Source organism: Pantherophis guttatus, chromosome 1, assembly GCF_059756535.1.
Source record: "Pantherophis guttatus breed Tessera chromosome 1, ASM5975653v1, whole genome shotgun sequence".
NCBI classification, from domain to species: domain Eukaryota; kingdom Metazoa; phylum Chordata; class Lepidosauria; order Squamata; family Colubridae; genus Pantherophis; species Pantherophis guttatus.
This window is the reverse complement of record NC_142063.1, coordinates 172,142,483-172,170,242: the sequence shown is the minus strand read 5'-3', so window position 1 is coordinate 172,170,242 and position 27,760 is coordinate 172,142,483. Positions and strand designations below refer to the sequence as shown.

Genomic DNA, 27,760 nt, shown 5'->3' with positions numbered 1-27,760 from the left:
CCAAAGACCTACTTGGCAAAGCCAAGAAGTCCAGAATCCAGAATCAGACAGAGATGCCGACTGGGAACAGAATTAACAATGCTGCTTTCCTGCAAAGGGCCCACATGTCTTTGCTCCTCTTTTAAGCCTTATGCTCCTCTTTTAAGCCTTTAAGGCTTATGGGAGGGGCCAGTCATCTCCAGGCCTTACTCCCGAGTCCCTTTAGTTTTAACTGTTCTTGCCTTCTGGTAGCTCTGCGCATGCGCGCACTAGGAACAGGCTCCTCCTGTTCCCCTGCCTCTCTGATGTCCAACTCCGGAGGCTCCAGAGTCCGTGCATAACTCCCAGATGGCCCTGGCCCCATTTCTGCCTCTGATGCAGAGCCCTCGTCTGAGCCTTCCACAGACTCCCGGACTGGCCCATGTTCCTCCCCAGCCTCCTCTCTGTCCAACTCCGCTGCCAGCTCCGCAGGCTCCTGGCAGACCACAACATCTATACTGTCATGTAGTTTTCTTGGCAATAATGCCAAGCAGCAAATTTCTTTATACACACACACACACACACACACACACACACACACACACACACACAGAGAGAGAGAGAGAGAGAGAGAGAGAATGCAAATTTCATATAAATCCTGATTGAACATTTATTTCTATAGTCTGACATTTTGAATGAACCCAGATGTTCATACAATGCTATCATCTTAAACAACATTTTTGTTTCTGTGTATTGTATAGAACTCTTAGTATTGAAAAAATAATATGACAGTTGACAAAAGGCGATGGAAATTTTGTTAAAGTGCAGATTTTTAAAGTGCTGACCAATATTTTTTGATATGCTACCCAGTATACAGATAACAACTGGGACCATCATGGTCAGTTTTGCTGTAATATTTCAACTTAAATTTTCTGATTTTGATACTTTGTGATCTTCTCCAATTGTTTGATTTTATTCTACTATCTCCTGGTATTGGTACATGAATTATCCACACTTTCTTCTTTTCAACCACAGTGAAAACTGGTGGGATATAAGCTGAGACTTTATTAGTTTATATTCAGAAGTCCCTCAGTATTTTAACTTGCTCACTTTCAACTACGTTTTTAACTCCCTGTTCCCAATTTTTCGTTATTGGCACATGATAATTTTGACAGATGTTCCAGTGAATCATTTGGCAACTGTGTTATTGTTTGTAGTAAGTTTGCGATTTTGCACAAACTAAATATATGATGTACTATTTCTTCTGTCTTTTTGCACAATCTGCCCTTTGAATCATTTGACAATTATTTGATATTAATATCTATTGTGAGGACAGCAGTATAAAAGCCTACTCTGGTCTGGAAGGTACATTCTAAAGTTTAGACTAGTGTCTACTGTAACTTTTTCTGTTATAGTTGTATTTTTGATAGAAGTTTGAATTTATGCAAGCCAACTGCAAAAATGAAAGCAAAGAAAAAAAACTACATTTAGGAATGTTGTTTTTTGTAGAAAAACATACAAATACAACTTACATCTTGACATTCTCTCATTTTGTTTCATCTCTAGGCCTGTGAAAAGGTTGGAATGCAAATTCCTCGCTTTTGCTATCATGACAGATTGTCTGTGGCTGGAAATTGCAGGATGTGTCTTGTGGAGATAGAGAAAGCCCCCAAGGTATTTATATTAACATATTTTCTTGAAATTGATGTGTTCAAAAAGTTTGAGGTATAGAATTTTTGATACATCTGTCACTAGCAGTTGCTTTTTGATATGTTAAATGTTGAGTTTTTCTGGAATGTATTCACAAAAATTTAACCATACATGTTTGCTTAAATTACTTCTAAAGTTGTAATGGGTCTTTAATTTATTATGATGATTGAGAAAACCCAGTTCCCATGTAAAGAAAGACTCTCAAGAGAATTATGAGATGTACAGAATACAAAAAAAATTTGTGTAGTGTATGATTAGAATTAACAGCCAGTAGCAAAGTTCCAAATCCTCTCTTTCCTTACTTGCAAAACATCAGGCTGTTGTAGGTTTCCCTGGCATTGCTTCTTACTGACCAAAATCAGATGATTTTAGAAAGGCCATAAACAAAGCAAAAAAGCCATTGCTATCACTGCTTTTGTTGTTCCCACTTTTCCTGCATTTTGCTTTTTGATGTGACAGTTTTGGTTAATCATTGTATAACCACTGATAGACCTGCTCTCATATATATTTGACTTTAATATCGGATTGTAAAGCCTTTTTTGTCAGCAGACTTTGTTTAATTGTGCATTTTGTTTTTTATTTATAGCTATCCATTACACGGGCAATCTTCAGTTTTAATGTTATGGGAATGAGACTATCCAGTTTCTCGACAATAGTCCTTCCTACTTTATTCTGGTATACTTAGTTCAACTAAAAATCTTTTTGTGCTGCATTTTAAAAAAAAATTTGGTCAGAAAGGAAATATACCAGATTCCTTCAATACTTTGGTTACTATTTTTAAAGCTCTTGAGACTTTACAAAGTTTCTTTGAAGAGCGGATGACCAGAATGTTCAACAATACTCAAATCTAATAGCACAGTGGAGTTATACAGAATATTGGCTGTAAAGCACCAGTATGTTAAATTATTGACATTGTGTAAGCATATACAGTATGTTCACAGATACATTAGTGAAATATCCTTGTAATGGTTGCAGCCGGTTGCTGCTTGTGCCATGCCAGTCATGAAGGGTTGGAACATTCTGACAAATTCTGAGAAGTCCAGGAAAGCAAGGTAAGCTACCTCTTACTGCAAGCAGTTCTCTGCTTGCTTACATGAAAGGGCTGTCCTTGTATATTCTTAATATATTAGAATAATTTCAGAGAATTGGATTTCTCCCATTTTTTCATTCTCCATTAAAAAAAGAAAATTCAATTTTTAAGAGGAGGGGGTATACTGTTGTTAGCAATAGTAAATAAATTTATTTGTATTTCATATAATTTTCCAATATTTTAGTATTAACTATCTTATTGAAATCCTTTTTGTTTTTAAACATGGATCTGCAACAGGGAAGGTGTAATGGAGTTTTTGTTGGCTAACCATCCATTGGACTGTCCCATTTGTGATCAAGGAGGGGAATGCGACCTTCAGGTATTATTCCCTAGGATATTTTTAAAATACTATTTGAAGAAAACTGTTTCTCAGCCACATGAGTTGGTTTGCTTTTGTTAATTATCTTTAGGATCAGTCAATGATGTTTGGCAGCGATAGGAGCAGATTTCTGGAAAGCAAACGTGCAGTTGAAGACAAGAATATTGGTCCTCTTGTAAAAACTATCATGACCCGGTGTATACAATGTACTCGCTGCATCAGGTAACTGCTGGATACACCAACAGACTATAATATGCTTTGTGATCAGGGAAAACCCATATATCAGTATGTAATAACATTATTAAATTGTTTTACCAGGCATAGACATTCAAATGCATAAGTAGACTTGTTTTCAGGAAAGTCGGATCAGACTAAGAAGATGAAGAAAGAAAGATCATTTGTTCAGATGAATAGTGAGGTTTCTGATCCTTTTTTATATTCAGTTATGATTCTTATTAGAACCATTGGCTGACAATGATATAACATTAAGTGCAAGTAGCACTTGCAAAGTTTATTAACTCATATGTCCTTATAACATCATGTTGCATTGCTACCTAGGACTATTGATTGGATAGCTATTAATCAAATGCCACTTGTAGAGAAGAAAAAAAGAGTTGTATATAGCAGGCCCTGGGCTAGGAACAGCTCTGAAAGTCAAGGGATTTTTTTAAATGTGTGAGTTTAAACTTCCTGACTTAATCCTCCCTTCCTAACCCTTAATTCCTCACCAAATAAGAAAAAAAAATGCTTCCATGCTTAGGGAATTTGCAGGATTTTAAAGGGATGCTAGGCTTAAAATACACATTATATTTTTAAAACATGCCAAAATGCAAATAACGTTTTTTAAAAATTTAGCTCTGCTCATTTCCAGGGAAGGCTCTGGTACTAGTAGCTAGTACTAGTAGCTGTGAATAGAATGCTGCAAACTGCTACTATAGCGAAAGGCTTTGGAAGCAGTTTTGGAGCATCTGCAGAGGTTGCTACCCAATGCAGTAATTTTTACCATGGCAGAAGAGAAATAATTAAATACATAAAGTGTTAATCATATTAATGGTATTGGATGAATATACTTTAATTTTTTACACATTTTGCAGCTTGTCTCCTAGCATGCTACTCAAAAATTAGTGGGTTCCTCAGCTAAAAAAAGATGTTATGTGATGATCATCAAATACAGAAGTCCTCATTTAGCAACTGCTTAGATTAGTGATGGTTCGCAGTTACCACAGTGATGAAAAAGTAACTTTGTGACCAATTCCCACATGTATGACCTTCACAGTGAAATGCAGTGTTGAAGCCAAACTCTCATCTGGAACTTCCCATCTATACTTCAAATAAGTTCCATTTTGATGTTACATGTTTGTCAAAATAAAATTTGAAGAACTTCAAATGTTATAGCCATAGAAAACAATGGGAAGATTGTTTCATTATACAAAAAAGTCTGTTTTCTATTTTACATTTCAGATCCCAAGAACAGATTTATGTTGAATAGTGTGCAGAAAATTTGACAGAAGAGGAAGAATCCCATTATTGAAGTTTTCCTTCATTTTCCTCATAAGCTTTGTTCTTCATTTACATATGAGGAGCCTGATTGATAATAGATTTGCTATAAAGTCTGGAGAGTTCCTACTTGTGTGGATAGGCTACCTATGCACAACCAGCACTCTGAACTAGGCCTAGACACCCAGTATTATCAATACAGCTAGTATAGAAATGATGTTATGTTGATTGCTTAGTTTTTGGAAAGCAGTAAAATTCATAAGTTTCATACCAGTTGAAACTTCTGAACATTTTTTAAAAGCATTATCACAAAGAACACATTATAGTGGCTTTGATTGGCTGTAAGCAGAGTATGAATGACTGTAGAAATGTGAACTTTTTCTAGCTATCAAATTAGCTGGTACTGATACAATCTGTGGTAACCTTCTGTGCCTTATCTATTTATGCTTGTCTTTACCAGATTTGCAAGTGAAATTGCAGGAGTTGATGATTTAGGAACCACAGGAAGAGGAAATGAGATGCAAGTTGGCACTTACATTGAAAAAATGTTTATGTCTGAATTATCAGGCAATGTGATTGATATTTGTCCAGTGGGTGCCCTTACCTCCAAGCCTTATGCTTTTACTGCTCGACCCTGGGAAACAAGGCATGTAGCTTTGCTGATATTTGAAAGATTATGTTACATTTTATAGTGTCTGTCTTTTATTAAATGCCAGATAAGAAGGTTAATTTTTGAATCTTGTAGCCTCTTTGAATATTGCAAAAATCCCAATAAAAATGAGCTAATACAGAACAATTTCTTACTGAGTAGGAATTATATAGGGAGGTTTTTTTTTAAACTGAGAAAAGTGGTTAAATATTAGTTCTTTGAGAACAATATATACTTAATGCTATGTGATGACATTAATAATATTACTGTTATATTACATGAACCCTCTTGGAAGTAAAACACTCATCACTTAGTATTTCGTTAGGATGTATCCATTTCCTTAGGATACAGCCCAGAAGAAAGAGGGAGAAGAAAGAAAGGAGAATTGAGACAGTAATGAAACAAAGGGCAGCCTTGTGCAAAGCTATGCTTTGAATAGTTCCCATTTCTGGCTGTTAGTTTCAATGGAAAAACAAGGGCAGGCACGGGCAATATTGCTGATCTGTGACCATGGTTATTGCAAACATAGTAGCATATGACTTAAGATCTATTATTAAAAATTAATAATGCAATTACTCAACTAGTTTGTGTGCTTTCTTTTAGGAAGACAGAGTCTATTGATGTTCTTGATGCAGTAGGAAGCAATATTGTGATAAGCACACGAACTGGAGAAGTAATGAGAATTTTGCCAAGATTACATGAAGATATCAATGAGGAATGGATCTCTGATAAAACAAGGTATATTTTATAATTCACTATCATCTCATAAAAATGTATATATATTTATTTTTTATAATATGTGCTGGAAGTTTGAATGGGTTTTAGAATTATTTCTAAAATGACACTTTCTGGGTGCATGGAAATCGGTTTCTATAATCCAGATCATAAAGGTATTATTAATTAAAGATAATGCATTACTGTTTTATTGAAATTATTTGAAGTTGACTGTGGTCAACAGGGTTGTTTGTAAAATATTTAAAACAATTTTTAAGTTGGAAAAATTTTAAGATTATCTTTTTGTGGTGCTTTACACTTATACTGGCATTTTGACTAGAGATGAATAAAAACCATTAGTGAAGATAACAAAATAGGAGAGATGGCAAAATTATTTATTAGAGAGAGAGAGATCAATAACTATATATATTAGTGAATGGAAATCCCTTATAGATTTTTGCTGTAAAAAGAGGAAAATGAACTTGTGATTTATGGGTTTAATGATTAGAAAGGATAGTTTATGGAAAGAAGGAAATTACGATGTAACATTAGAAAGAGAGGATAAAGTATAAAATATCTATAACTGAGGCTGATCATAGGAGACATGTTGCATATTTTAGTTAGATGATTCCCCAGTCTCAACTTTTAAGTTCCTTAATAACCCTTAATGGCCTTAGATGCCATAAGGCCCTGGTAATCGGTTGATGTTCAAGCTTTTAGCACTTCTCTATTCATCCCTATTGAGCTCAGTTCAGCTGATTTCTTCCCTGAAAACAGGAGATCATGATTAGGGATCTTCCCCTATTTTTCTCCTATGAAGGCAGAAGCAAAGAATTATTTCAGATTCTCTGCAATTTCCTGTTCTCCTCTTAGCAAAAGATTCCTTTTTCATCCATGTGGCCAATAGCTTCCCTGGCTAGATTCCTGCTTCTGATATATTTCAAGAATCTTTTTATTACCTGTATTCAGAATTTTGGTAAAAAATCCTCATTATTATTATTTGGCCTCCCTTATTGTCACTTTGCATTTCTTTTGCCGAGTTTATATTCCTTTTTATTTTCTTCATTAAGGCAAGTCTTCCACTTTCTAATTGAAAGCTTTCTTTACAATGCCAGTTAACTTTATAGGCCTCTCTTGGATTTTGGAGCCAGTTTTTTAAAAGTAAGCTTTATTTATTAATACAGATATAGATATGAGAATAGATAGAAATATGTGTTTATTTTCCTCTTTTGAAAAGTAAATCAACAGTACTCTGCTTGTTGTATAAGTAGTCCTCAACTTATGACCACAATTAAACCCAAATTTTCCATTGGTAAGTGAGGTTTCCCCCCATTTTATAACCTTTCTTGTCACATTTTTAAATGTATCACTGCAATGCTTAAGTTAGTAACACAGTTGTTCAGTGAATCTGGCTTCCCCATTGATTTTGCTTGTTAGAAGTTCATAAAAGGTAATTACATGATCTTGGGACATTGCAACCATGTAAGTTGCAGTGTATCCGATACATGCCAGTTGTTAAGCATCCGAAATTTGATTATGTGACTACGGAGATACTGCAATGGTCATAAGTGTAAAAAATGGTCGTAAGTCACTTTTTCAGTGCCATTTGTGACTTTGAACACTAAACAAATGCTTGTAAATCGAGGAATACCTCTATTGTTATGCATTAAATTTAGTTTAATCCCTTTATTTTATGTAAAAGAAAGATGTATTTAAAAACAGATATTACCTATGGATGAACAAGTAATTACTGAAGTTCAGTATTTATTACTATACTTATTACTATTGATAAAAGGTATTAAGTATATTAAATTGTTTTGATACGATATAACAAGTATAATTTTAAAATTATCCCCAGTATTTTTATTATAAATATTAAAAAAGAAAAAGAAGACCCTCCCCAAAATATAGACTAATTTCTGACTTCCCCCTTTGTGCTCCCAATGAATTTGCTGTACTTTTTGGCATAAGGTATAAAAACCATATTTTAAATGTTTCTTTATACCTTGCTGTATATGGAAGCTATCCCTGTTTAAACTTAAACTTCTATTATGTCTATAGTGTCAGTTTCTCCATTGCTATGTATTCTTCAAGTTTAAATACTCAAATATTGCTGAAATTCTGGTATGTCTTTTTTCCAGAGTTGTGCGAACAATATTCTTGCAGCTGTAAAGATGTGCTTTAATAAATTATGGTATTTTTAATGTATTCTTACATTGTACCTAATAAAAAATAAAAAATGTGATTTCATTTTGAATTTGGTCTCTAAAGGATATGTATATATTTCCAATACTTATAAATTCACCATGTATCATGGCATTTCCAGCAGTTATTGTTGTAGGGTTGAAACTGATGGGCTGATTATTTTTTTAATAGAGTTCCATACTTTTATCAAGCTTCATCTTATCTGTTCTTTCAAGTTTATATCCTCATTTGTGCCCCTGTATCATAAGTATCTGTGGAGCTGATTAACTGGGCCAGCTTCTTCCCATATTGACATTCTGCTATTCAGGGATTTAATCCATTCTGCTAACCCCAACACACAGCTTGCTCTATGTGATATTTGGAAGAGAAAATTTGTCTCAATCTTTTAATTCCTCTTTTTGAAATCCCACATAACTCTGTAGAATTTAACATTATATCGCCTCTTTGAATGTTGGATTTTATTGCCTTATTTATTTATTTATTGCACTCTCAGTTTGAGTACATATATTTCTCTCATTGATTTCTGAGCACTACGTAACGGTAGGTATAGTATTGCCCCCTCTCTCATTATGACCAACTGCTCCAGAACGTGGTCATTTATTGATACTATGGAGAAGTAAATTCTGTGCTGAAAAAGTTTACGAAGATAGCAGTGGTATTGGTAGATATATATTTCAGCTTCAGTTGCTTCTATAATCAGTTTTATCTTTGCTTTTCAGATTTGCTTATGATGGCCTGAAACGTCAGCGACTTATTGAGCCGATGATAAAAAATAAAGAAGGGCTGTTCACTTATGTACCTTGGGAAGAAGCCTTGAGCTATGTAGCAACTGCGGTAAACATATGGACTTGACAGACTATTTAACACTACTTCTAAATTTGATACACATTTACTTATGAATGCTACTTTTTACACTTCAAAACAAGGAGCTTGTTTATTTAATTTATATGACTATTTGCATGTTTTGAGTGGCATATGCAGTTTTAAAACACAAGTAACAATCATCTTCTACCATTCATAACAATTAAAATCTACATTAAAAAACACAATAATAAACAATGTCTACATAAAGACCAGCACGGTTGGGGCCAATCTCACTATGTGTGTGTGTGGTGGTGGTGGTGGTGGTGGGGAACTAATGTTCCAGAAGGTACGTGCCATGGCAGAGAAAAGGTTCTTTTTCTTGATCCCATCAAGTGAAGCTCCTGGGCCAATGGGACCAGCAACATGTTCCTTCTGCTGAAACTAATAGGACAGATAGATGAAATTGAGGAGAGGCAGTCCCTCAAACAACCTGGCCCGATGCCATGTAGGGTTTTAAAAGCCATTTTTATTATGTCTTGTGGTTAAATGGGTAATATAAAAGTATTTGTGCATCATAGATTTAAAACTGGACAGGTGTAGCTTTGCAGCTGTATGATATCTCTGTTTTATGAAAATTATTTTGTTTCCCTGAGTTATTTTAGGAAAAATAACTTTTTAAAAAGATTCTTTTAAAAAAAAAAATACAGTGGTAACCTAATGATTATTTTGTGGAATTTTGTTTCTTGCTGCAGCTTCAGAGGAGTCAAGGTAATGAAGTAGCTGCAATTGCAGGAGGATTAGTGGATGCAGAAGCACTAGTATCACTCAAAGACTTGCTGAATAGAATTAACTCTGATAATATGTGTACTGAAGAGATTTTCCCTACTGCAGGAGCTGGGTAAGAGATTGTAACTAGAGTGATCCCAGTAAAAGAAATGGCAATGGAATATGTTGAGAGAACTTGGCAAGATTAGAAATTTGGACAGTAAATGAAATTCATGTAGGTTCCTCCAGCCCTTATCCTTAAAGGCTTCTAAATAGTCTACATCAAGCATTAAATCCATAGTTCATAATTGGAAGCATATTATAAAAATTGAAAAAATCCATCCTTTTTTCTAGAAAAAGGTAAACATGTTTCTTGTTGTTTATTGGCTGATAAAATAAAGAAGAAATTAAGATTGGTACTGTGCAGATATAGTAGTTCATAAGTGTTACTTTTAAGTGTCAAAGTCGTATTTGAGTCCTGGTAACACAGTGGTTAGTATTGCTGGCTAATTCTGCCCACAGCCTGGAGTTTAATCCTGACGGGGTTCAAGGTTGACTCAGCCTTCCATCCTTCTGTGCTAAAATGAGGATCCACATTGTTGTAGGCAATATGCTGATATTTGTAAACATCTGTAAAGCACTATGGAGGATGGAAGTCTTATTGCTATTGCTATTCCTACTGGAGCGCTATATCACAATTATATTGGTTATGATTGTTTGTGCATTCTATTATAGAACAGACCTGCGATCTAATTACTTACTTAATACCAAGATTGCAGGAATAGAAGAGGCAGATTTCCTACTTCTGGTTGGCACCAATCCACGCTTTGAAGCACCATTATTCAATGCAAGAATTAGAAAAAGGTTTGTTAACATGTAGTTAAATTGATTTTCTTTCTGTGAATTAGGAGGTACATTGTAAGAGGCCAGACATTCTTTTTTATCATTTGTATCTTTAACATAAACACAGTATCAGAGCTGAAAATAATTCTATAAGTTTCTAGTCCAACCTCCTGCTTAAGACAATTCAAGCTTTACTAGAGCATCTAGTATGGAAGGTAATTGTGTTTGCCAGTATGTCAGTGGCTGACATAAGATTTTGACATATGATGGGGATTGTATAATTCTTTTATATTCTTTAATGCAGTTTCTCCAAACTAACTGCCTTCCAGATGTTTTGGCTTCTAGAAGTCTTAACCATGGCCATATAGCCAGAAAATTCTAAGATAAATCTCAAAGGTGGCTACATTGGAGGCAGCTGGGCTGATGATCAGTATCTCTTCAACCTGTAATACTAAGGGTTTTTTTTTTAATACAGAAGGATGCATATAGGCACATTTCAAAGATAAAATGCTATTACCGGTACAATAATCACCTGTTGCAAAAGGAATGGACCCCTGTCTGAAGGTCCACTTGTTTCTGCATGTACATTGTACGTAGTTTTTCTTTTGGGAGAGGAATAATGCTAAACTATGGAATGTGTTCCCTGAGTCCCCAGATTCCCTGCTGCTTAGAAGAAATTCAGAAACTTCTGTAGATAGAGCTCAGGAGAAAAGTACAAAAATAAACTCATCCCATATAGCTTGCCTATATATTAGAAGTCCTTACATATTTTTGTGCTTACTCCTCTTTCAGCTGGCTACATAATGAGCTAAAAGTGGCTCTCGTGGGCAGCCCAGTCGATTTGACCTACACTTATGAGCATCTGGGAGATTCCCCACAGATACTATTAGACATTGCTTCTGAGAAGCATCCATTCAGCAAGGTATTTTAAATAATAAATTCTGGTTTTGCCTCTAAGTTTTGTTACAAAATTACAAAGTTATAATTTCTTAACTATGGAATGATTTTTCACTCTCGTGTCTCATTATTTATAAAAGGTCCTGAACCAGGCAAAAAAGCCAATAGTGGTGGTGGGCAGTGCAGCACTGCAACGTGATGATGGAGCAGCCATTCATTCAGCCATTTCAAATATTGCACAGAATATTAGGACAAAAAGTGGAGTAGAAATTGACTGGAAAATTATGAACATTCTTCATAGGTTTGTCCAAGCACATTTTCTAGTTTGATTTCTATCTCTTATACTAGAGTCATAAAAATTTCTACCATAAAGTTGTTTGTTTATGCTCAATTATTTTTACACTGCTTATCCAAGTGATTTACAACTCTAAAACAATGAAAATTGCAATAAAAGGAGTTGCCAATAAAAACCATAAAGTTTATATGGCTAAACTCCTCATTAAAATACTGATAATCTCTTATAGTGCTTTCTTTGAAAGCTCTGTGAAAAGACATGATTGCAACTGCTTTCCTAAAAGATAATAGGATGGTAGCAGGAGACTGTGACCAAGCTTATCCTGGATATGTTCTCAAAGGAACAAAGACCCAGTCTTCAGCCTGGAAGCAAACCAGCAAGTAACACAATTCCTATAATACTAATGTCACTATGATGTATTTTCAGATTTGAAAGATTTTGTAAAGGGAACCTTTCAGTAAAGGTAAAACTGGTATTTCTGGGTTTGCTTCTTCTCTGGACAAAAAGGCTGACAAGTACCCTGGAGCCAAATGGCTTCTAAACAAGTAATACGGTAGCTCTGTTTTGTAGGGTTCTTTTTGAGTCTATTCTGTTTCAGCTGTACTTTTGAGTCACTAGGCACTGGGTTAGGACTTTTTTGTTAACTACAGCCATCTGGCTGAATTATAAAACAGAATTTTAAAAAATGAACAGATTATTAAAATTACTGATTTCCCACTGGTTTGAATAAATTACAATAAATTGATATTTAGAAATGGGCTTAGCTCAAATGCCTAATAATACACTTTGAATACATTTAGAATGACCTGAACATTTATTTTTAGAACTGAAGATGATTTAACTCTACGTATAAGGATTTTTTTTCTATTAAAACTTCCTCTCCTCATTCTTCTAAATTACATGTTTGACATACATTTTAATGTATTAAGCTGGAGTCTAGAAAGTAGACAATGTAATTAGAATAAGCTTTGTCTGAGGCTTTTAGGATATTTCATGGCTATGGATCTGAACAAGTACCGTATTTTCCGGCGTATAAGACGACTTTTAAACACAGGAAAATCATCTCAAAAGTCGGGGGTCGTCTTATATGCCGGGTACCCGAATCTGAGTTGCTGGCGCTGACCGATGACGCTACAGGAGCGTCGACAACATTGAAGGGAAGCTGTGCTGATCTCGTCAAGGCTGCATGCCGCTGAATGCTGGAACCAGCTGGTTGCTACGCGGAGCTTCCCCCGCCGTCCCAGGCATCCAGGGGGGTATTACCAATGCTCCGACTTCCCCAGCTGACCCCCAGTGATGGCGAGCCCCACCTGTCTGGGGAAGTCGGAGCGTCGGTAATATCCCCCTGGATGCCTGGGGGAAGCTCCGCTCAGCAATCAGCTGGTTCCAGCATTCAGCGGCATGCAGCCTTGACGAGAGCGGCACAACTTCCTGAATCTGAGTTGCTGGCGCTGACTGATGATGCTATGGGAGCGCCGACAACATTGACAGGAAGCTGTGCCGATCTCATCAAGGCTGCATGCCGCTCAATGCTGGAACCAGCCGGTTGCTGAGCGGAGCTTCCCCCAGGCATCCAGGGGGATATTACCGACGCTCCGACTTCCCCAGACAGGTGGGGCTCGCCATCACTGGGAAAGTCGGAGCTGGGGAAGTCGGAGCATCGGTAATATCCCCCTGGATGCCTGGGGGAAGCTCTGCGCAGAAAACAGCTGGTTCCAGCATTGAGTGGCATGCAGGCTTGACAAGATCGGCACAGCTTCCCCTCAATGTTGTCGGCGCTCCCGTAGCATCATCAGTCAGCGCCAGCAACTCAGATTCGGGAACCTGTGCCGATCTCGTCAAGGCTGCATGCCGCTCAATGCTGGACCCAGCTGGTTTCTGCGCGGAGTTTCACAGCAGAGAGAAGAAGCTGGATTTTGCTTTCCATTGCAGTCACCAGATCGGCCCCCTGCAAGCTCTCGTCTCTGGAGGAGCCCAACCAAAGTTTCCAGTGCCACTTCAGGGAGCGCTCCTCGAAAGATGAGATCTTGCAGGGGGCTGATCTGGCGTCCGCAATGGAGAGCAAATCCAGCTGCTCCCCGGACTGCTCCCCGGACCAGTCATCATTTACCGCTCTGAGTCCCAAGCATCAGGAAACGAAGGCTGCCTTGCGCCGCAAATATACCAAGGCAGAATCCTGATGCTGCACTTTCAGCAGAGAGATGAGGACTGCCTTGGCCATCGGCTGGCGCAAATATACCAAGGCGAATGCTCATGCCGCACAAGTTCAAGTAGTGCTTCGTTCCCACACTTCTTCCGGCCCTCAGTCTCTCAGGGAGATGCTTGACTTCCTCTCAGCCCCAAGACACTGGCTGGCCATTGAGATGAGAGAGAGAGAGAATGAGAGAGAAAGAGAGAGAATCAGAATGAGACAGAGAGAAAGAGACAAAGAATGAAAGAATGAGAGAGAGAGAATCAGAAAGATACAAAGAATGAAAGAGAAAGACAGAATGAAAGAGAATGAGAGACAGAGACAGAGAATCAGAGAGAGAGAGAGAAAGAGACAGAATGAAAGAGAGAGAATCAAAGAATCAGAATGAGAGAGAGAGAAAATGAAAGAATCAGAATGAGAGAGAAAGTGGGGGGAGAGAGAAAGGGGGACAGAGAGAGAGAATGAGAGAGTGGGGGGAGAGAAGGGAAGAGAAAGTGGGAGAAAGAGAGAGAAAGAGGGTGGAGAAAGAATGAGAAAGAGTGGGAGAGAAAGAAAGAGTGTGAGAGTGAGAGAGAAAGCGAAAATGAGAGCGAAAGAGTGGGAGACAGACAGAGAGGAGGGAAAGTGCCTGAAGGACCCCATCCTGTACTGGGAGTCCAGATGATTACATTAACAGTAACAATATTTAATCTTCCTGTATTTTTAAAGCTTTTATATGTTTCCATCCCCTATTGCAGTGCAGGCTCCAACATGTTGTACTTACTATAGCCTTCAGCACCCATACAAAAAAAATTCATATCCCTGGTTTATGGTTAAGATGCCCAATTTATGGTATTTCAGCCAGAAGTAATCTGCATTATACCGGATAATGCACTTAAGTTCAATTTAAACCTTAAGCAGAATGTCTTGCCTCAAGTCTTTATGACTAAGCATGTTTGCTTTAACCAGGCTTTATGCCAATACTATGTAATTGGAAACTGTTTTTAGTAAAACCTTAAAAGTGTTTTTCCCCCCTCTTTTTTAAGAAAATGGATGAGGAAGGATATAAGTACAGTGTGCTTTGTTGGCTGGGTAAAATCATTATTGTCTGAACCGCGAAATTTAAAATTATGAAGTTGGTGGTCCCTGAGGCCCAAAAGGTTGGGGACCCCTGGCCTAAGACCATCGGAAAACACATATTTTTGACGGTTTTAGGAATAACTTTATCGTTGGGGGTCACCACAACATGAGGAACTGTATTAAAGGGTCGCGGCATTAGGAAGGTTGAGAACCACTGCCTTAGCTGCTTGCCTTGCTTCGCTTGCCTGAATCCATTCCATCAGCAAGCAACTCCCTGCCTGCAATCAAGCAGGCAGGGAGTTGTGGACTTCAACTCCCAGAATTCCTCAGCCAGCAAAACAAAGCTGGCTGAGGAATTCTGGGAGTTGAAGTCTACAAGTCTTAAAGTTGCCAAGGTTGGAGACCCCTGTTCTATTGGGTAAGTTTTTTTCCCCTTTGGGATCTTTAAAAAAAATAGTTAATTGGGTTTTTTTTTAGTTGTTCTTTTTTAGACCTAGCCATTTAAAGTTTAGGAAGTTTTAAATTTAGCTTTCATATAAAAATAAAAATAAAATAAAATAATATTTGTGCAGCTTTGTGAGATTTAGTGTGTTTTTGTAGTGTTTCACTCTAACTACACAAACACACAAAATCTCACAAAGCTGTATGTGGAATTTTGTGTGTGTGAAAGTTGGGTTTTTGGGCTTTTTGTGGCTGTGTGAAGTTCCTGCTTGTTTCAGGGGCCATTTTGGGTCTAGCACAGCTGCTTTTACATTGTGGGTGAGCCAGTTGTGTTGTGTTGTGTTGTGTGTGTGTAAAGTGTGAAAGTTGTTTTTTGGGGGCTTTTTGTGGCTGTGTGAGGTTCCTGCTTGTTTCAGGGGCCATTTTGGGTCTAGCACAGCTGCTTTTACATTGTGGGTGAGCCAGTTGATGTTTTTTTAATTTTTATTTGGTGTGCGTTGGAAGAGGGGTAGTCTTATACGGTGAGTATAGCCCAAACCCTATATTTTAACAGGAAAATTCGGGGGTCGTCTTATACGCCCAGTCGTCTTATACGCCGGAAAATACGGTAATCCATACCTTTCAAAATTTTTGAGATACAAAAATCTATTTTGATAGAAGTTATACTTGATTGAAAGGGAATGTTAAAATTTCCATTAACTCATTTTGCTGGGTCCTTTTCCAAAATGCTTTTACCAAAGATAGTAAAACAAACCAGATATAGGAAGCTTTATTCTTTCAATAAGACACGGTTCTGCAAAATAGGAAATTGTTCAAAAATATGTGCACTTTATGGTCAAGTGTCAAAGGGTTTAGGGTTTATTAAGTTTGAGAATGCTGGCTGAAACAATAATATCTTACTCTACAGAGTGGCAAGCCAAGTAGCTGCTCTTGACCTAGGTTACAAACCAGGAGTAGATGGTATCAGAAAGAACCCTCCTAAAGTGCTGTATCTCTTAGGGGCTGATGCAGGTTGTATTACCCGACAAGATTTGCCTAAGAATTGCCTTATCATTTATCAGGGTAAGTAACATCACTGCAGTACTTTGCTTTGCATTTGACTTAGCAATAAACTAAATCTGTGTCTGATGTACATTCCAAAACTACTATGGATGATAGATACATATAAATTGTTTTGAATGAAACAATGTATATTTCAAAAGTTGTTTTGAAAACTTGTTTCAGTGACATAATTTTGAGGGTTCTATTACAAATATGGTAATTGGATTTTGATTGATAGTTCTGTTTTTTAAAAAAGAACTGGGATATTTTTTTAAAAGAAAACAATTATACTAGTACAGCAGTTGAGACCAGTCATGTCACTTCTGTTTTTGATTTAAAATCGATGGGTAAGAAAAAGACATCTGTTTGAGGCAGGTAAGTTGCTGCTGATTTTGATTTTGTTTTATCCCTTGTTTTGTTTAATACCCTGCTATGGGAATTTATAATTCCTGTACAATAATAGCTAGGAAGGATGCATCTTTATTATGGTAAGTTTCTAGACAGATAATGCAAAGTTTATGTATGCACTACTGCTGTGTAGAGATACTACTGAAGTTGAATAAATGTGTAACACAAAAACCACTAATAAAGTGTTGATGTGGTTGGCTTGTTACGTTTTGATGGGATATTGAGCTTCAGTGTGAAATGCAAAGATTCTATGTTAATCTGGACTAATTTGCTGAGATTTGCTATTTATGTGACTACTTTTGCCTGAACTCTTCATTGAGGAGAGAACATTTTTGATCAGAGATAACAGATTTTTCACTACTGTAGATACCTTATTGTTTATACTTATTTTATTCTGATTTTATTTTAATGATTTCAAAACTGGTTTTAAAATCATCCATTCAACCAATTTTTTTTCCTAGTCTGGGTAGTAAGTGATACTAAGTATGGACCCATCTACTCCCATGGCCCTAATATGAAAAATAGGAATGGCAGGTGGTCCTGAGTTCCTTTTATTTACTATGGTCAGAATACTTGTGCTGTTTAAATGTTGTTCTGTTGGAATCCATCCAGTTGAAAATATCCCAATGAAAGCAAGGCTGTTTTATTCTGAGATCAAAATAAAACATTTTTATTGCTTCATGCACACCTCTGAAATTTTGTTCTGAACTAATAAAGTTTAAGCCAAGTAGCTGCTAAAGGTAAACTAAATTATTACTGAAAGTAATCCACTTTTATTATTATTCTTATAGTAATTTTATTAAATGTTAGAATTACAAAGAAAAACTAATACATATTTAGAATAAAAAGAAAAAATAGTACAGAAAAGATAGAATAAAAAAATATACAGTAAAAGAAACATATCAGGAAATGACTTTCCCCTTCATCACAACTATACACAATTTTAGTAACTTATCACCTTTTAAAAATCAGTAAATGATATCTTCCCATATCCTATGTCTTATCGATAAACAATCTTTAAAACCTCTTCAGTACTGATCAGCAAAAGTTCATGAAAGATTACCAGAGATAACATATCTATTTTATTCTTGATCAAATAAACCAGTTTTATATGCTTTCCTTTTACTTTTAATAATCTTGATTTTAGTGCCTTCAGGCAATGTCATAGAACTTGGTTTTTTTCTTTGTCCCTTCTCACAAATTTCTTCAAAAACTTAACAAAACTTTTTTGTAAATCCAATATAGGAATTATCTAAGTTACTCTCTTGGTTTATTATTTGTATATCCCTTCTAATTATTAAGACATCAGCTTGTTTCTTTGTATGTCCAATGTAGCATCTTTTTTTCATACCATTCTTGTAGCCTGTCATTTTTAAATCCACTTACAATCACCCTCAATCTTGTCAGGTAAAACTTGTTCCTCTTTCATAAAATTTTTGAAACACAGTATATCTATAAAACAAACACTCTTAAAATTAACTTCTGGGTCCATTGTTTAAAATATCTTTCTGTATGTCCAATGTTAAAATATTTTGCTTTATTTTGTATTAAATCAGGTCATATCAGATTAGTAAATCAAGTGCTCTTCCCTTTAATTGTAATCTTTAGCTCCTTCTGGCATGCACAATTATGTCCAGCATAAATATGTATTGCAATTGCAGATTTTGTTCATTGTGTGGTATATGGAAGAGTGAACTCACAATCGAAAGTGAACAGGCATTTTTTCCTCTTGGGATCCATAGTTTTGTTGCTACTTCGGAAGTAGGGTTAAACAGCCCCTCCCTCCCTTTAATTGGAGAGGGTCTTTTCATTAAAAAAAAGAACTGAAAGCAAGCACACAAGACCACTGAGACTGCCCAACTAGAGTCTGCAAACCTACAAACCAAACCAAGTCCATTAATCATATACTTTCATATTTTGATGCTTTATTGTACACCATCCAGAATTCCACTTTGAGGGAGATGGGCAGTTCAAAAATTTGAAACATAAATATAAACATACTAAAATTAATTGTAATTAGAAACTAAAAGACCCATACTATATAATATCAATAAATCATGTAGATCTAATCTATAAGTGTGAAGTTTATAGCCAATAGCATATATAATCTGGGGAACAGCTGTGTTAATCTGTGGTGATGAAAAAACTGGAGTCTGGTAGCACCTTTTTGGTTTACAAATTTATTGAAAGGCAGCTGTCTCACATATAATCTACGTAGCCAATCTGTACTTCCTTTCCTACTTTCTCACTCCTATTTAAACCCTATATCAGTGTAGCCATTCTAATGCAACTGATGGACTGTCCTGAAACTCCCAAAAGCTTAAGCCTTAATAAAATTGGTTAGTTGAAAAGCTGCTATCCAAAGCATGTGTATAAATAATAGTATACTGTATAGCATGAATTTAGAATAAATGGATCTGTTGGAAATCGGTGAAACTGGAGATTTGTTGCATGAATTATTTGAATTCATTTTTATGTGGACGCATATGTACATGTACTATTAAGTCAGAATTAAATATTAAAGACTTCTATTTCAAAAGCGGTGTCTTGAAAAGAATCACTCAAACGTTGCAACATTTATATTAACAGAAAGGTTGTAGCTAAAGAAATGAGTTGCAAAATTACAAAGCCTAATATAAAGTTCAGTGAGAAATTAAAAAGTAACCCCACGGCTGCTGCAATCTTTTTCAGGTCACCATGGTGATACTGGAGCTTCTATGGCTGATGTAATTCTTCCAGGAGCAGCTTATACTGAAAAGACTGCAACCTATGTAAATACCGAAGGCAGAGCTCAACAAACCAGAGTAGCAGTGACACCACCTGGCATGGCAAGAGAGGACTGGAAAATTATTAGGGCACTCTCTGAGGTACTGTAAATGTCCTAATCGCTGCATATTTCCCAAGAGATTGAATTAACACTTGAGAAAATGAGTTGGTTATATTTAGGAGTTGAAATCATGAACTTTCTAATTTATCCAATCTTTGAAAAGTAATTGATCACAAAATGCACAAAAAGATCATAGTAATATAAACTATATGTCTGTAGTAACTGTATTTTCTGGAACTGAGAGATTTGAATGTGAAAATTACTGATTTGTATTTAAAAACTTGTGGAGATTGGACAACTGAATGTGCATTTTGACATAGAATTCTATAGAAAAAGATGGGTATAATCTATGTGTTTTGCTTTACTGTATTGCGTTACAGTTGTTTCATGCTGAATGGGTACTATTATATTTTTAGGCCAAATGTTCTAAAAAATATTTTTCTGACACTACCAATAGCAAAGATAGAAAGTTTGCTTTTTTACATCTCTTGTGCCATTCATAAGAAATATATTTTGCTACCTTGTTAAATTGTAAAATACAGTAATCTTAAATTGTTAATCCACATGGAATGGCTACAACTGCAACTTCTAAAATTACAATACATGCAGAAAATATTCAAACCTCCTTCACTTTTGTCAATTTTGTTATGCTGCAGCCTGATTCTACAATTGTTGAAATTCATTTTTTTCTCATTAATCTACACTCAGTCCCCCATAATGGCAAAGTAAAGACAGAAGTTTAGAAATGTCTGTAAATTTACTAAAAAGGAAAACCTGAAATACTACATTGGCATAAGTATTCAGATCCTTTGCAACAACACTTGGAATTTAACTCAGGTGCCACCCATTTCTCTTGATCCTTGCTGACATGTTTCTACATCTTGATTGAAATTGACCTGTGATAAATTAAATTGATTGGACATGATTTGGAAAGGCACACACCTCTCTATAGAAGGCCTCACAGCTGCCAATGCATACTGTAGCAGAGCAAAAGCCATGAGGTCAAAGGAACTGCCTGCAAAGCTCAGAGACAGGATTATCACAAGGCACAGATCTGGGGAAGGGTACAATAAAATTTATGTTGCACTGAAGGTTCCTCAGAACACAGTGGCCTTCATAATTCTCAAATGGAAGAAGTTTGGCACAACCAGGACTGTTCCAAGAACTTGTTGCCCGATCAAACTGAACAATTGGGGAGAAGGGCCTTAGTAAGAGAGGTTACCAAGAACCCGATGGTCACTCTGACTGAGCTCCAGAGATCTTGTGTGGAGATGGGACAGAGTTCCAGAAGGACAACCATCACTGCAGCCATCCAGTGATCTGGGCTTTATGGTAGAGTAGCTAGACAGAAGCCTCTCCTCAGTGCAAAACATATGAGAGCCTGCTTGGAGTTTGCAAAAAAACACCTAAAGGACTCTCAGACTGTGAGGAACAAGATTCTCTGGTCTGATGAAACCAAGATTGAACTATCTGGTCTCAATTCTAAACATTGTCTGGAGGAAACCAGGCACCGCTCATCACCTGCCCAATATCATTCCAAAAGTGAAGCATGGTGGTTGGCAGCATCATGCTGTGGAGGTGCTTTTCAGCAGCAGCGACTGGGAAACTGATAAGGATTGAGGAAAGCTGAATGGAGCAAAGTACAGGGATATCTTCTGTACTTTGAAAACCTGTTCCACAGACCTCAGGCTCGGCTGAAGATTCACTTTTCAACATGACAATGATCCTAAGCACACAGGCAAGACAACACAGGAGTGGCTTAGGGACAACTCTGTGAATGTCCTAGAGTGGCCTAGCCAGAATCTGGACTTGAACCCTATTGAACATCTCTGGAGGGACCTGAAAGTGGCTGTCCACCAACAGTTGCCATCCAACCTGACTGAGCTTGATAGGATTTGCAAGGCAGAAAATCCCCCATCCAGGTTACAAAGTTTGTCACATCATACCCCCAAAAAACCAACGCTGTAATTGTTGCCAAAGGTGTTTCAACAAAGTATTGAGTGAAGGGTCTGAATACTTATGCCAATGCGATATTTCAGTTTTTTCTTTTTAATAAATTTATAGACATTTCTAAAATTCTGTTTTCACTTAGTCATTATGGGGTACTGAGTGTAGATTAATGAGAAAAAAAAATAAAGTTTAACAACTGTAGAATCAAACTGTAGCATAATTAAAGTGAAGGGGGTATGAATACTTTCTGAATGCACTATATATAATTTTGGGGAATGTATGGTGCAAATATGGATATCAACAAAAAGAAATATATCCACATTGGATCTTGAATTTCTTTCTCTCTCTCTCTTCGTCTTTTAGCTAACTGGTGTGACTCTCCCTTATGACAATCTTGATCAAGTGAGGAGGAGATTAGAAGAAGTGTCTCCTAATTTGGTTCGATACGATGATGTGGAAGAAGCCAACTATTTTATTCAAGCAAATGAATTGTCCAAGTTATGTTCCATTATACCATTTGGATGTAAAAACATCAAGATAGTTACTTTTCATATAAACTATTATAAAAATTATAATTGATCTTTCTGCCTTAAGCTTATGTAAAATAATGTCTCACTATTGTACAATAACATGTTAGGTTAGGTGGTTTGTAATATATTATGTAAGTACTCTTTCCATCACTTTCACCTGGATCTTCCTTATATCTTTTTTAAAAAAATGTTTTTTTCCTTTTGACTATCTTATGAAACATTCCAGTATATAAGGAATTCTTTGGGTGTTTTTATGTGAACCAGCATACAGATATCTATTATGTGAAGTTTGCTAATATTTGCCATTCTTTGTTTAAATTATAGGTAGCGAATCAGAAAGTTCTTGCTGATCCTCTTGTTCCTCCTCAGCTTACAGTTAAAGACTTTTATATGACAGGTAACAATAATCTTCATGCATGCAGAATTCCTTGTATAATTAAGTAGCAAACAAAATGTGCTTTGCTTATACTTGGAATATTTGACTACTAAAAACATTAGTTCATTGATCACTGAGTTAACACATTCTATTAAGCCACAATTTGTTAATAACATCAGACATACTAAGCCATATAGCATGGTTTATAAGCTTTGGTGGCTGGATTTTACAGGGCATATTAATTCAAAACCAAATTATTTCAGTTAATGTATAACCTATCCACCAAGTCAGACTTTTAGAATGATAACACCAATGTTCATCTTTTCAGATCCAATAAGTAGAGCTTCGCAGACAATGGCTAAATGCGTGAAAGCAGTTACAGAGGGCGCCAAAGCAATTGAAGAACCCTCCATCTGCTAAAGAATGAAATCCAGAGTCCACCAGGCACTGTTATGATCAACTAATATTTTTAAATAAGCAACTGTTTTGTGGTCTCTTTTTGTTCTTATTTTCTTTATGGAAACAAGTGAAAGTTATTACAACCAATTCTCTAGGATGCATTGAGTAAATTATGTTCAGCACCATTTATCATACATAAGACATTATGTATTCTGAATGTGTACAAGTTGGGTGTAACATTAAAAGTATTATTTAACCAAGATTATTAAAAAGCAGTGTGACTCTTCAGTAACCAACACACACACACACACACACACACACACACACACTCCCAAGTAGATAGCAAATTTTCAACAGTGAAATTCAAGATAACCATCTTGCATTTCAGTGTATTCTTAATTTTTAAGTTAAATTATTAGCTTGTGACAATGTGTTACTCAACATACCGTATTTTCCGGCGTATAAGACGACTTTTTAACCCAGGAAAATCATCTCAAAAGTCGGGGGTCGTCTTATACGCCGGGTACCCGAATCTGAGTTGCTGGCGCTGACCGATGACACTTTGGGAGCGCCGGCAACATTGAGGGGAAGCTGTACTCCGAATTAGTTCCAACCTACAAGAGGTGCCAGGCAGTGCGCGGCCCACGAGAAAGGAACGCGTCCCCACTCTACCCCGGAATTCGGGTCACCTTCCTTCCTTTCCCAGCAGTCCACGGTGAAAGCGGCGGCGCGGTCGACCTGGGCCAGCGCCTTGCACACCTGGCTCTGAGTCTCCATTATGAGAAGCTCCATGCGACTTCGCATGTCTCCGCCCCAGTCGCGCAGCTCTCGCAATCCGCTCACCGGAGGAGCCATGAAGTGCTCGCACCGCCTTGCCAGATCTTCCTCGTCCTCCTTTCCCCACGGCTTTTCCCGTTGTAATTGCTGCTGCTGCTGCCGCCGAGGCTGCTCCTTCATCTCCGCCCACCGCACCAGACCCAGCCCGGCCAGCACCGCCGTGGCTCCCGCAGTCCAAGCAGATCGGCACCTGGGCTCGCAGGCGAAGGGTGGGAGTGCGCAGCGATCGACGCCGATCGCTGCCACCCAGCATCGCCCCAACGGGAAGAACCGCCCGGCAGCGATTCCAAGGAGCCCGAAGCGAACATCCTGGAGCAGCACGGGCTGGCCCGGAGGCTTAAACCCCGGGAGCATAGGTGCCGAACCCCGCACAGCAGAAAAGACATGACAGCCGGTGCCCAGTTCCTTCTGCAGCCATCCGGATCAGCGTCCGGGCTCGCAGGCAAAGGGTGGGAGTGTGCAGCGCATTTTCCTGGCTTGGCGCCGATCCGGACGGCTGCAGAACGAACTGGGCACCGGCTGTCATGTCTTTTCTGCTGTGCGGGGTTCGGCACCTATGCTCCCGGGGTTTAAGCCTCCGGGCCAGCCCGTGCTGCTCCAGGATGTTAGCTTCAGGCTCCTTGGAATCGCTGCCGGGTGGTTCTTCCCGTTGGGGCGATGGTGGGTGGCTGCGAGCCTGGAAGAGGTGGTGAAATGCAGAGCAATACCTCGTGGGGAAGGAGTCCGCCGTGGCTCCCGCAGTCCAAGCGACGCCAATCGCTGCCACCCACCATCGCCCCAACGGGAAGAACCGCCCGGCAGCGATTCCAAGGAGCCCGAAGTGAACATCCTGGAGCAGCACGGGCTGGCCCAGAGGCTTAAACCCCGGGAGCCCAGGTGCCGAACCCCGCACAGCAGAAAAGACATGACAGCCAGTGCCCAGTTCGTTCTGCAGCCGTCCGGATCAGCGTCCGGGCTCGCAGGCAAAGGGTGGGAGTGCGCAGCACATTTTCCTGGCTTGCTTACCTTAGCTCAGTGGTTGGGGGGTCAAACAACCCTTTCACAGGGGTTTTGATGGTGGTGCAATACAGAAAAACGAGTGCAGCCCTCGCCATCCGGAATGAATGGTGCTGTTGTGGCGGTGGGGGAGGGGGCGGCAGAAGCGGGAAGAAGCGGCGTTTGCGATGGCTGGAAGCTGTGGGAGTGAAGCACTACTTTCATTTGTACGGCAGCAGCATTCCGCCTTGGTATATTTGTGTCAGGAGTGGCGCAAGGCAGCCTTTGTTTCCTGCTGCCTGGGACTCAGAGTGGTAAATGGCGTCTGATCCGGAGAGCTGCTGGATTTTGCTCTCTAATCCGGATGCCAAATCGGCCCCCTGCAAACTCTCGTCTCTCAAGGAGCGCTCCCTGAAGCGGGGCTGGAAACTTTGGTTGGACTGCTTGAGAGAGGAGAGCTTGCAGGGGGGCGATCTGATGTCTGCAATGGAGAGCGGCATCCGGCGTTTTCTCTCCGCTGTAAGAGCGCTGTAAGAACGGCAGCCCTCATCTCCTAATGTTTGGGACTTGGAGCGGTAAATGGTGACTGGTCCGAGGAGCAGCTGGATTTTGCAGTCCCAAGCATTAGGAGATGAGGGCTGCCACTCTTACAGCGCTCTTACAGCGGAGAGAAAAAGCCGGATGCCGCTCTCCATTGCAGACACCAGATCGCCCCCCTGCAAGCTCTCCTCTCTCAAGCAGTCCAACCAAAGTTTCCAGCCCCGCTTCAGGGAGCGCTCCTCGAGAGACGAGAGTTTGCAGGGGGCCGATTTGGCATCCGGATTAGAGAGCAAAATCCAGCAGCTCTCCGGATCAGACGCTATTTACCGCTCTGAGTCCCAAGCAGCAGGAAACAAAGGCTGCCTTGCGCCGCAAATATAGCAAGGCAGAATCCTGATGCTGCACTTTCAGCAGACAGATGAGGGCTGCCTTGGCCATCGGCTGGCGCAAATATACCAAGGCGAATGCTCATGCCGCACAAGTTCAAGTAGTGCTTCGCTCCCACACTTCTTCTGGCCCTCAGTCTCTCAGGGAGATGCTTGACTTCCTCTCAGCCCCAAGACACTGGCTGGCCCATGAGATGAGAGAGAGAGAGAATGAGAGAGAAAGAGAGAATCAGAATGAGACAGAGAGAGAAAGAGACAAAGAATGAAAGAGAGAGAAAGACAGAATGAAAGAGAATGAGAGAAAGAGACAGAGAGAATCAGAGAGAGAGAGTGAGAGAGAGAGAATGAGAGACAGAGAAAGAGACAGAATCAAAGAGAACCAAAGAATCAGAGAGAGAATGAGAGAGAGGGAGAGAAAATGAAAGAGAATCAGAATGAGAGAATCAGAATGAGAGGGAGAGAGTGGGGAGAGAGAGAAAGAGGGGGAGAGAGAAAGAGAATGAGAGAGAAAGAGTGGGAGAGAGAAAGAGAAAGCGGGAGGGAGAAAGAGAAAGGGGGAGAGAGAAAGGGGGACAGAGAGAAAGAGAATGAGAGAGAGTGGGGGGGAGAGAAAGAGAGTGGGAGAAAGAGAGAGAAAGGGGGGAGAAAGAGAATGAGAGAGAGAGTGGGAGAGAGAGAAAGAATGAGAAAGAGGGGAGAGAGGGAAAGAGTGGGGGAAAGAAAGAATGAGAAAGAGGGGGAGAGAGAAAGAGAATGAGAGAGGGGGAGAGAGAAAGAGAATGAGAAAGAGTGGGAGAGAAAGAAAGAGAGGGAGAGAGAGAGAAAGCGAAAATGAGAGAGAGAGAAAGAGAGAATGAGAGAGAAAGAGTGGGAGACAGAGAGAGAGAGAGACAGAGAGGATGGAGAGTGCCTGAAGGACCCCATCCCGTACTGGGAGTCCAGGTGCTTCAGCAAGCGGGGCACTGGATTCGTATTAGTGGTCTGCGAAATTTAAAATTATGAAGTTGGTGGTCCCTGAGGTCCAAAAGGTTGGGGACCCCTGGCCTAAGACCATCGGAAAACACATATTTTTGATGGTTTTAGGAATAACTTTATCGTTGGGGGTCACCACAACATGAGGAACTGTATTAAAGGGTCGCGGCATTAGGAAGGTTGAGAACCACTGCCTTAGCTGCTTGCCTTGCTTCGCTTGCCTGAATCCATTCCATCAGCAAGCAACTCCCTGCCTACAACCAAGCAGGCAGGGAGTTGTGGACTTCAACTCCCAGAATTCCTCAGCCAGCAAAACAAAGCTGGCTGAGGAATTGTGGGAGTTGAAGTCTACAAGTCTTAAAGTTGCCAAGGTTGGAGACCCCTGTTCTATTGGGTACGTAAGTTTTTTTCCCCTTTGGGATCTTTAAAAAAAAATAGTTAATTGGGTTTTTTTTAAGTTCTTTTTTAGACCTAGCCATTTAAAGTTTAGGAAGTTTTAAATTTAGCTTTCATATAAAAATAAAATAAAATAAAATAAAATAATATTTGTGCAGCTTTCTGAGATTTAGTGTGTTTCTGTAGTGTTTCACTCTAACTACACAAACACACAAAATCTCACAAAGCTGTATGTGGAATTTGGTGTGTGTAAAGTGTGAAAGTTGGGTTTTTGGGCTTTTTGTGGCTGTGTGAAGTTCCTGCTTGTTGCAGGGGCCATTTTGGGTCTAGCACAGCTACTTTTACATTGTGGATGAGCCAGTTGTGTTGTGTTGTGTTGTGTTGTGTTGTGTGTGTGTAAAGCGTGAAAGTTGTTTTTTGGGGCTTTTTGGGGCTGTGTGAGGTTCCTGCTTGTTTCAGGGGCCATTTTGGGTCTAGCACAGCTGCTTTTACATTGTGGGTGAGCCAGTTGATGTTTTTTTAATTTTTATTTGGTGTGCGTTGGAAGAGGGATAGTCTTATACGGCGAGTATAGCCCAAACCCTATATTTTAACAGGAAAAGTAGGGGGTCGTCTTATACGCCCAGTCGTCTTATACGCCGGAAAATACGGTACTTGAGAGTATTTTATAATTACATATAACATTT

The 27,760-nt window shown here is 38.9% G+C and overlaps 1 protein-coding gene across 3 annotated transcripts in view; it reads left to right on the top strand.

Moving 5' to 3' along the window:
- Positions 1-23,228, top strand: part of NDUFS1 (NADH:ubiquinone oxidoreductase core subunit S1) — a 45,295-nt gene extending 22,067 nt beyond the window's left edge. For all 3 annotated transcript variants that reach the window (XM_087882139.1, XM_060688129.2, XM_087882140.1), the window contains 16 exons: positions 1,525-1,632; positions 2,644-2,720; positions 2,996-3,077; positions 3,169-3,299; positions 5,035-5,220; positions 5,827-5,961; positions 8,862-8,976; positions 9,699-9,844; positions 10,447-10,575; positions 11,347-11,476; positions 11,592-11,752; positions 16,345-16,499; positions 19,578-19,753; positions 22,027-22,161; positions 22,518-22,590; positions 22,898-23,228. In XM_087882139.1, the coding sequence (XP_087738265.1) occupies positions 1,525-1,632; positions 2,644-2,720; positions 2,996-3,077; positions 3,169-3,299; positions 5,035-5,220; positions 5,827-5,961; positions 8,862-8,976; positions 9,699-9,844; positions 10,447-10,575; positions 11,347-11,476; positions 11,592-11,752; positions 16,345-16,499; positions 19,578-19,753; positions 22,027-22,161; positions 22,518-22,590; positions 22,898-22,989 (2,031 nt within the window). In that variant the 3' untranslated portion in view covers positions 22,990-23,228. The remainder of the gene's footprint in view (positions 1-1,524; positions 1,633-2,643; positions 2,721-2,995; positions 3,078-3,168; positions 3,300-5,034; positions 5,221-5,826; positions 5,962-8,861; positions 8,977-9,698; positions 9,845-10,446; positions 10,576-11,346; positions 11,477-11,591; positions 11,753-16,344; positions 16,500-19,577; positions 19,754-22,026; positions 22,162-22,517; positions 22,591-22,897) is intronic.
- The last annotated feature ends 4,532 nt before the right edge of the window (positions 23,229-27,760 follow it).